Source organism: Hydra vulgaris, chromosome 01 (assembly GCF_038396675.1).
Source record: "Hydra vulgaris chromosome 01, alternate assembly HydraT2T_AEP".
In the NCBI taxonomy this organism is placed as follows: domain Eukaryota; kingdom Metazoa; phylum Cnidaria; class Hydrozoa; order Anthoathecata; family Hydridae; genus Hydra; species Hydra vulgaris.
Window position 1 is genome coordinate 49793347 of NC_088920.1, and position 11020 is coordinate 49804366.

At 26.5% G+C, this 11020-nt stretch overlaps 1 protein-coding gene across 1 annotated transcript; it reads left to right on the forward strand.

Annotated features, from left to right (window-relative positions):
• Positions 1 to 433: 433 nt before the first annotated feature.
• Positions 434 to 9296, forward strand: LOC101235332 (activating signal cointegrator 1 complex subunit 1). The gene is made up of 8 exons (XM_065788471.1): positions 434 to 635; positions 721 to 930; positions 1063 to 1235; positions 1398 to 1487; positions 1585 to 1631; positions 3109 to 3225; positions 3426 to 3630; positions 8770 to 9296. Exons 1-8 carry the CDS (start codon positions 506 to 508, stop codon positions 8884 to 8886), a joined length of 1089 nt encoding a protein of 362 aa, XP_065644543.1. The 5' UTR covers positions 434 to 505; the 3' UTR covers positions 8887 to 9296.
• Positions 9297 to 11020: the final 1724 nt, after the last annotated feature.

The following is an 11020-nucleotide window of genomic DNA, read 5'->3' on the forward strand; positions in this document are numbered from 1 at the left end:
TTTTTTTAATTGAATGGCTTTTGGTTTTTTTTGATTTAATGGTTTTTGGTTTTTAAAAGTGATATGCGTATTTTGATGACTTGAATAGATTTGATTTATTTTCTTATGTTTGATAAAGAAAAAGTTGACTTCACTGTTTCTGTCATGAAATGTGTCATTTATGTCATGTTTTTTAATAGTAGTTAAGTGTATATACAATTTTTTATAAAAAATAAATTAAAGATTATACTGTTTTTGTTTTAGGGTTTATTCTATTGTCTGCACTCCATTTTATTATCAGTTTTTGTCTTCATCTTATTCTCTGCTCTTTGTTTTAATATCAACATTTTGATTTTTTTTCCTCCAAATTGTGAGTTATAAAAAATGGTTATTTAATGGATTATATAAATTAAAATATTTAATTATGAGATTAAATTGTATCAATTAAACTATTTAAATATGAGTTTAGATTATATCAATTAAAAAATTTAATTATGAGTTTAGATTATATGCTTCGAAAAGAGAAATGAACATCCTAAAGCCAAAACTAATCAATGTTGATGGCCGACAGTATAGGCATTTGACTCAAGTAAATTTATCTAACACAGAGACTAATATTGAAAAAGAGACTGGTATTGCTCCATATATTGAAGAAGGTGATTTTAGTTTAAAAATCAGTTATGTGATTATTTTCCAAGTACTGCAAATTATTAATACTTATATGACAGTTTCTTACAATAGATTTTTACTACTATGATGAACCTGAATCCTGTAGAAATGATGTTAATTCAATAGAAAAAGCAAAAACTGGTTTTATTTTGCATATAAAAGACATACCAAGCTATTATTTTAAGTTTATATTGGGAAAAGGAGGTGAACAGAAGCAAATGATTGAAAATCAAACAAAAACAGTGTTAAAGTTACCAAAAAAGGGTCAAGATGGAGACATTGGTAATTTTATGCAAACGTTTTTATGTTGATTCAATTTTAATTTTTTAGTCTAGTTTTAAATTTGAAAAAAAATTATAAGGAATATATAAAAATGTTATGCTTAATTCTGTTTATAACAAAGTGTTTTTCTAGAAATAAGTGGAAATAATCAATCTGGTATACTGACAGCACAATCAAAAATAATTAATATAATTGATTTGAACAGAAGGGATCAACCTTCAACTCATTTCTTGTCTATAAATCTAGTATCTGATGGTCTCAAAGAATCTTTTAATTTATTTAAAAATAAAGTTATCCAACTTCATGTAAGATATTTTTTATCATTTTGCTTATGATGTGATTTATATTTCACTCATTATGGATTACTAAATAAAATATTTTTATTAAGTATGTTATTCAGTTATAGTTTTTATATTGTTTTTGTGGTTATGTTTTGAATTTAATGATTTTTATTTTTGAAAGTTTAGAGTAGAGGCATTGAAAATAGTATCTTTCAGCTTCCTGAGCGATTACATCTCACACTTTGCATGTTACAGTTTCTAAATGATCTGGAACTAGTCAGTATCATTGACTTCAATTAATTTACTTAATGTTTTTTTTTTTTTAAATTTATATTTGCACATTACCTTTTTTCTAATTTAGTTTCTTCTTTAGTCTAACATTTTGGTATCGATAACACAAATAACAAAAGACTTATACAGGTAAAAAAAAAAATAACATTTAAATATTTCTTTTTTTACAGAGATGTGTTTACGATTTGTAAAAATGTATTCACAGTAAAATGATTGTCAAATATAATATCTAGCTTGCAACTTGTTAAATAAAATTATTTTCAAATATAAAATCAAGCTTGCGACCTTAATGATAAAGTTTCTACTTAGTAAAAACAGTAAAGACTGATTTAAAAGCAAAAACATTAGTTTGCTTTAACTCTTCTTTTTTGATGTGAAAATTTTATTCTATTTTTGTGAAATTGAACAGCCTATTTATATTAAATATATCTCCATGGTAAAAAAAAAAGTACATGCAGATCCAATTATTTCCAGCTTTATCTTATAAATTTTTTGATAATTTACATTTTTCTACTGACAATTCAATAAACAAGCTAGTTAGTCTGTTAACAATTAGTTGTAAAAATTTTACATTTATTACGTTATCAAGTTTTTTAAAAGCTAAAATATTCATTAAAAAAAAGTTAATAAAACTAAAATATAAATTTAAATTAATAATTAATTGCAGTGTTTTAAAATAACCGGGCTGGTTAATTCTAAAAACATTTAACACTTTAATATCTTCTAAAAAATGAATTAGCTCAACAAAAAAAATGACGTGCTTTATTAATGTAACTGTGTGTTCAACTTCATTTTCTGTTTTGTATAAAAAAAAGAGTTCAAAGAATGAAGTTTATATACTGCACTGAATTTACTAAGAATTTTGGAACACCTAAAATAGTTATAAAATAAATACATACAAGATATGGGTCAGAAAATGACTGATAGTTGATGTTTTTTACCAGACAATGTCCGACAGCTTTTTCAAGTCCTAATCTAATGTCCATCTGAAAATATATTATTGAAATCAAATATCAAGTTATATGTAATAAAATAAAAGATGAATCGTTATTGGCCAGTATATTATTTGAAAAAAAAAAAAGTAAAAAAGTCAGGTAAAAATCCTAAGCTGTATAATTAGATAAGTCCACAAGCCAAAATTACAAAACCAGAATATGAAGCATTCAGATACAATTTAGGATCAATATCAAATGATCAAACCAAAATTGTAGTGATGATTAACAGACAGTTTAGTTTTTTGTTTGTCAATGAGTTGTCCAGTATCATCCCAGATTTTAAATTTGACAATATCAACAACATTGACATATGCTTTACAGTATTATTGAGCTTAAGGATGAAAAAATATTTCAATTAAAATCATCAAGGCCAAAACTAGCATCATTATAAGTAGATCAAGTATTTTTGATTGCTTTTTTTAAACTGATGAGTTCATTTACAAAAGTTACATTTTAAAAATATATTGAAATTATCTTTTGGAAATGAAAGGATGGTTGGTCCTTTACTTGAAGATGTTATTGATTTTATAACCAAGTTAAAACATTTTAATGAGATGCTGTAATGGTTACTATATTGAATAATAATATTATATTGAATAACTTTTTTGTAGCAAGCACTTCTGCAATGAAGAAAAGCTTTGTATCCACTTAAAAGGTCTTGAATATATGAATGATGACCCTAGTGAAGTAGATGTTTTATATGCTAAAGTTGAAGATAGTACAAAGAGGTAGCATTTTAACAACTTATTTTGTAATCAATGCATTATTTTTGAAATTAAAAGTAAATATTCTAATCAGTTTTTAAAAAGGCTGGTTAAATAAGTTCAGAAAACATATTTTTAATGTTTAAAAGTTTTTTCTGAAATTTCTTGATTTATTAATTAATATGAATTTATTGATTTGTTGTTATTAGAAAATTTTTTTCCAGAATTCAAAATTTTGTCGATGAATTAGTGAAAACTTTATCATCATTTCCATGTGTGAGAAAAGAAAAGGAAAGTGTGAAACTTCACGCCACTCTTATGAATACTATATTTCGCTTTGAGGATACTAACAATTGTTCTAATTTTGATAAGCCAAACAAGTGTGGTAAAAAGCAAAGAGTTACTTTTGATGCTCGCGACATTTTTGAAGTAAGCTTTGTTCTAATTAAAATTATCTTTATTATTATCATACAAACATGGTACTACACAGGGTGTGGTGTGGTTCTTGTGACCTCTAACACTGCACTACAATTTAGGTTTTTAACTTCAGAGCTGGGTGGATGAGTGCTTGAAATTAAACTTGTGGCTGTTGTGATTATTTTTAAAAGATTTATTTTTAATTAGATTTATATGTAATTATTTCAGTTTACAATTAAATAAGTTTACAATTAAATAAGTTTCTTTAATTTTAATATATATTTTTTTATTTTGATTTAATTATTTGTTTTTATTTTGATATATTTTTATTTTTTAATTTTGATATATTTTTTTATTTTTTATTTTGATATATTTATTTTTTTAAATTTTGATATATTTTTTTTTATAATTTTATTATATTTTTTATTGTAATTAATTATAAAAGTTAAAAAGCATTTTCATTCTTTAGAAGCATTTTCATTCTTTAGAAGCATTTTCATTCTTTAGAAGCATTTTTCATTCTTTAGAAGCATTTTCATTCATTTTTCATTCTTTGCTCTTCTACTTGCTCTTGTCATTTTTCATGAAACTTGAAAAAATAAACTTTGTAAAATATTAGGTGTATCTTCTATTCAAAATGTGGTAGCATAAAGTTTTATGTTATTGAGAAATGAATAAAAACCTAAATTTTGACAAATCGAAATTTACAAGATTTTTTAAAGGTCGACAATTTAAACTGAAAGTTTTTATTTCTTATTAGTGACTGAATTATACTTTTTCCGATTTTTTTTTTTTTTCTTTTTTTTTTTTTAAGTTTTGAGATGTTTTTGTTGATAATAAGTAATAAACTCTTAATAACCTAAAGTAATAAACTGTTGATAATAAATTTGGGCTTATGAAGCATGGGGTGGGTGGTAAAAATTTTCGAAATTTAATAAACATCCCTTCCCGTATATTATGCACATAAGAGTACTTATCTTGATATTTTGATTATTTTTAAATTATTTTAAAATTTTTTTTTAAATCATAAATTTTTGCAACAACATTTAACGCCATTTTTACAAAAATGCCCTAAATTCGCCTTCTTGATCCCCGCTTAGGATGATAATATTTTAGAAAGAAAGAAAAAAAATTACACCACTTTAAAGCATATCAAAATTCATTTAAAAAATAATCGTAAAATCTTTGTGTGTTTAAGAGTAATGATCATGTAAAGCCCTCTGTCACTGATTTTAAACACCAAGAGATTTTTTGATGAAATTTTATTAAAGAGCTTTGGTCTACTCTAAGATGACATAATGATTTTTTTTCATGATTATTAAATATTATTTACCTTGGTGCAGGTCAAGGGGGCTAAACTATTGAGGTATTTTTACTAAACCGTCCTCATTTGACATTAACATGAACATTTTAATAAGCTTTGTGTTTGCACCATGCTTGGAAGTTAGCCATCATGAATCTGAATAAATTTGAAATCCACCTGTTTAAACTCAAAAATCTGCCTATGATTATATTAAAAGATTTTAAAAACACCTAAATATACTCATAAGGTCTACATAGTGCTTCCATATAAGGATTTTTTTGGCTCTCAGATGAGGTTGATAGTGAATTTTATAGGCTGAGGTGTAAGATTTGTTCAACAACGTTTCTGTCGCAAAGAAATGAAAAAGTAGTTCAATTTCGTTTCTATTTTATTATTTACTTAAATTTTAAGCAACAAAACTTTTAATGCGCCTATTTTTTTTGGAATGCATAACGCATGTATGTATGTGTGTGTGTGTATATATATATATATATATATATATATATATATATATATATATATATATATATATATATATATATCTATACAAACACAAAATCTACTAGTAGTAATCTTTTACCTTGAATAGATTTCTCTTTTTGTGTTTTAAATCTTATTTAAGCTGGTTATAACTTTGCATAAGTTTTTTTCCACATTGTTTAGCAAAGTTACCCAATCTTTAGTTGTGGTTTTTGCTCCATGACATTTTTTGAATTGTTTAATCATTTAAGGCCGTTTAGCACAAGGCGAAATATTCGTGCGAAGCGAATTTTTTCGTCGATAAGCATGCGAAGCTAAAACGTTTCTGCTAATTTTGCTGATCAATTTGCTGCAGCGAGAAAAAAAGTCGGATTCATTTCGAGTTTTTGTGGATTGTTATAATCGAAAACCAATCATATTTAAATTGTATATCTCATGAAGTCAACAGTAATAAAAATGCGAAAGCATGTTGTTTTTTTAACATAGCAACAACAATGAATAACAACAACGATAAACAAAATGCTCAACTTGGTGTTCTTATTGGTTTACTTAGAATTCACGCTGAAAATTGGAAAGCATTAGTAGATTTATCAAATAAAGATGAATTTAATAATGCTGTCAATTCCGAAATTTCACTTCACAAGAAGGTTTATCTTCTTTCAGAGTTGAACTATCTGTTACTTCTTGGAGTAACAGTTTTTCCACAAAAGTGTTTCTATAAGAAGTTAGCATTTATTTTCTTAAACAAATATTATATCAAATACTATTTTATATATATATATATATTTTTTTTCAAAAGCATACAGCGTATGCTTTTGAAAATATGGCAGCGTATAGCTGCCATATTATTATTGATAACAAAAATAGTAGTGCAAAAAATAATATGTGGAAATCAAAACGGCGTTTTGTCATGACGAAAAAACTCCCTTCGCGCGATTTTTTCGTCTTGTGGAAACGGCCTTAAACCCTGGCTAGATCTAACAAAAAATTTCTAAGTAGCAAAGCAAAGCCTTAGCTAAAGTCTAAGTTGGCAAAACAAAGTCAGCTGGAGGAACCACTGGCTCAACTAGAGTATCCAGGTTTAGATAAACAAATTTCGTGGATTGATGCAGTTTATTAAGTCTTTCACGGGTTATTTTCTGAGTTTTAAAAAAAAAATCGTGGGTTTTTTAAAACTTTTTTTTAAATAAGCTGTGTTTTGTCAACTTTTTTAATTAAAAAAAGGTATCAGGGGTTGTCCACAAATTTTGTCATGCTCTAGGGAAGGAAGGAGAGAGGGAGGAGTTAGTAGTTTTGTGAGGACTTTTAAGGGACTTGTTACTATAGAGTCACAATGTTGTGACGAGGGGAGGGGTTAAAAATTGCGTGTAGTAATTTATGTATTTTCCCTTAAAAGTTTTACTTGAGTAAATTATATTTTCTATCTATACTACTGCTTTAATTCGTCAATTAATACATCATTATTTAATGTCTTGTATATAAAAACAATCTGTGCCATTTTTACTACTCCCATCTTACTCCCTTAAATTGGTTTAAAAATATATGCATATAAATATTATATATTGCATATATTTGTGTGTGTGTGTGTGTGTGTGTGTGTGTGTGTGTGTGTGTGTGTGTGTGTGTGTGTGTGTGTGTAAATATATATAACCCCTAACTGGTTGTCAGAAAGTTTTTCCGTATTTTGTTGACAAAAAGTAAAAATTAAAATGCAAGACCGGAATGTTTTTTTTTATTACTTGATAAACTGCTTGCCCCAACCAAACCCTCAGTCGATGTAGCAGCACTCTCTTGCGAGTCAGGCTATAAGATTGTCGATGTAGCAACACTCCGTGCATGATTTAAGTAAGAATGAATAAAAATAAAAACATTTTATTAAAAAAATAAATATTAAAACATTGTTTATATTATTAAAAACATTCAGGTCAATTAAATTTGCGTTTTTGAGGTTTTTTTAAAAAACTATTAATTTTTTTCCTTCCGTACTTCCAAATGCAACAATCTATAGAACTATATATGTGTGTATATATATATATATATATATATATATATATATATATATATATATATATATATATATATATATATATATATACATACCCAATCGATCTATAATATTGTTTCCAAATCATAGTTAAAATATAGTTGATAAGTTGTGAACATTAAGATTCAATAATGAATTGCAACAAAAAATTATTTGATACTGAAATTAAGAAGAAAAGAAAACAGCGCCTAGAAAGTGATCAAAAACTAGAAAATTGTTCAAGTTTTTTAAGTTTGTTACCAACAATCTATAAATATTTCTTCTGTACAAACAACTGATGTTTGTGCAGAAGAAGTATACCAAACTAACTCATTAGTTTAAAATTGAATATCCTGGTTAGATAAACAGTTGATTTGTTCATCTGCGTTTTTATTTACACTTTTCAAAGATTTTGATCTGTTACTATTTTTATTTATACTTTTTAAATCTTTTAACGTTCAAAAGTTATGACCATAAAAAATTTACAACCTCTCAACTTTTGAACTTTACAAGATTTTTGAATCAAATTTAAAACCTGTCGATGAATTAAAACTGAGTATAAAATAATAAAGTTAAAGATTTTACTAACTCACTGCCCTTATGTTTTGGCAAAAGAGGGGGGGGGGTGCTTTGGGGTATTTTTGTTTCTATGCTTCCTTCACTGCAATGGCATGAGCATATTTAAGTTTGGAGTTTGCACAATACCTGAAAGTGTCAATATAAAACATCAAAAATTCTGCGGGCGCCCATATGGGGTAATCAAATCTAAGGGTGGAATGCAAGAAGCGAACTTGAGTCAAGTTCGAATTGAACTTTACATTGTAACCAATAGCGGCAGAGTATGGGTTTTCCCCTCAAAAAATACTCTGCCCCTATTGGTTACAATGTAAAGTTCAAGTCGAACTTGACTCAAGTTCGCTTCTTGCATTCCACCCTAAAATTCTATCTAATAACTAGCATTAAGATTACTACAGTCACTAAAAATTAAAATATTTAAAAAGGTATGATATCAACGCGTTTTGTATTTTTTTCTGAAGCAATGCGGATAATGCATACTAATATAAGAATTTAGTTCAAGTGCATAAAACATAAGACCTGGAGTTCTCTTTGATTTACAGTAATATACAGTATACAACATTAAACATGTATAAGCGTGAATTTTAACGCGTGAAAGAAAATTTCAGCATGTGTTTTTTCATACCGATGACGAATCTGAACATACTTCACACAAAGTTTTTTGTATTTCACACTTAATTGGAGACTAAAACATCGTTTTAAAATTTGGCTTTTTATTTCTTATATAAAGCTTTCTTTTTATTTAGTTACACTTTTTTTATTTTATTAGAGCTTTGAAGATTTTGACTTTGCAAGAATACCTATTAATTCTATTGACATAAACGTGCGAGGTAGGTTTGAATCGAATGGCTTGTATCGCAAAAGTGCTGCAATATCTTTAGTGTGACAAATCAAAATGGTTTCAGCGTTTTATTCTAAAAAATGACGATTAAATTGGTTTAATCGTATACTGTTCGAGCAATTTTACATTTTTACTTTGCATTATGTAAAATAGAACACAAAAAATAAAAAGAATAACTATTAAAAATAAAAAATCCATACAAGTTTAAATTGACTTTATTAGCTCTAATATTTTTTGTGACTAACCATTCCTTAACAGTGTTTTTTTTTGTTAATCCTAAAGCTTGGAGTAGTCATACAAATTTTTCAACCTTGGGCATTTAAATGGGTTGCTCTAAAGATAAAAATAACTTTAAAACAACGCACTTTAAAGCTTTTGTATTTGTTTCAAATAGCAAGTTAATCGGTGTAAAAATGTTTAGTTGTAAACAAAAAATTATTATTGTGTTGGTTGAACTTTTTTTTATTTTGTTTTTCATCCAAGTTATAACGTGAATGTTTTTTGTTTGTTTTTAATTACAATTGTGTGTATGTATGTGTATATATATATATATATATATATATATATTTTTTTTTTTTTTTTTCACCTTAATATTTTATAAAAAAACTTGTTTAAACTTTTGACTTGTAAATAAAACTTAATAAAAAAAAAAGCATAGAGACAATATCGAAACTAATTTGAGAAACAACTTGAGTATAAATTGATGACCACAAACTACAAATAATCTCTATACCTAGGAGGGTAACCTGGGGCGAAGTAAGACTTTAGTACTTCAAGTAAATTTTTAGAAGAATGTTATTAACTTGAGAAGAATTACGTTTTACAACAGGAAGTTTTGCAGATCACTGTGTTTCAAACGATCTCTTTAAGTTTTGTAGTGATAGGTTGTTCCATTAGTGCGTTAATACATTTCAAAGTAACAACAACTACTTTTTCTCACTTTTCCTAAAATCTGGGACTAGGTGAGACAGAACTGAAAAAAAAAAACAAGTAAAAATTTAATTTAAAAAAAAATTAAATCTTTTTTGTTAAAAATTTAAAGCATTTTTGACAAATTAAATCTGATTGTATTTGAAGCACAGTTATCATTTTGTGATGTAACTCTTTTTGACATCTAAAATATTTCAAAAAATCACCTGGTATATTAAGGCACAGTAATTAAAATTGAAAAAAAATTTTTTTTCAAAAATTCATTTTTATCTCAATAAAACCATAGTAGATTCCAATTTTTTTCTTGGGTTGCAAAAAAAACATTGGTATCTACATTTAATCTTTGTTTAAAAAGATTCAGTATTATTTTTTATTAAATAAATTATACCACAAAACGCAATAAAAACACCTCTTTACTGGTTGTTGAAAATAGAGTATTGTTATTCAGCTAATGCTTCTTGTTTATTGACTTGGTTTATGCGCGTTCATTACGTACAAGACAGCTATTTGTACTACTTTATGTTCTTGTTAAGGTCATTTGTGAGTCTATATATTAGCTTTTTTAATATCTTGTTTAAATAAAATTGCTATGGATAGATCAAAAAGGAAAGTATCGTCAAAAATGCTTTACCAAATGAAAAATCAAAGTTTCATGAAAACAGTGATAAAAGGGTTTACACTTTTTAAAGAAACCACTGCTATACTTTCCGACTTTTTTTTTTTTTTTAGATTATTCACCTCCCCAAGGCCCGAGGGGGGCCACTACAGTCGAGGAGGCTACTCATTTTTTTTTTGTGTTTTTTATTTTTATTTATTTTTTTTTTAGTTGTTATTCGTGGTCACGGCCTACTTAATAACAGGCCTGAAAGACGCGCAAAAAAAAAAAAAAACTGTAGGCGGATATTTTGTAAACAAATATGTCGATTTAAACAATTTTGTAAACAAATAAGTTGAGTTAAAATTTAAAATTCGCTACACTAGCTGCTAAATTGCTTGTTTTCAAATTTTGAGAGCTGTTTATTTTAAAAACCTTTTACAATAAGATAACATTTTTTAATCGATTACTAAAAAAAACAACACTTTTCTTTAATAATATCTTTTCAAATTTCACAAACCCTACAACTTCACAAAACATATTTTACATACATTTACATTTCTGCTCCGCAATGATCATTTTTGTGACAATTTAAGTACTTTTAAAGCTGGTTCTTTTGTCGATCGAGGTGAGTAAAGCTTGCTATAGTTGTTA

Excerpts from the sequence above, each read along its gene's own strand:
- LOC101235332 (XM_065788471.1), top strand. The coding sequence starts at position 506 with ATGAACATCCTAAAGCCAAAACTAATCAATGTTGATGGCCGACAGTAT. Across the intron at positions 1,488-1,584 it reads TTCTAAATGATCTGGAACTA|TCTAACATTTTGGTATCGAT; the intron begins GTCAGTATCATT and ends TTTCTTCTTTAG. Across the intron at positions 3,226-3,425 it reads GTTGAAGATAGTACAAAGAG|AATTCAAAATTTTGTCGATG; the intron begins GTAGCATTTTAA and ends ATTTTTTTCCAG.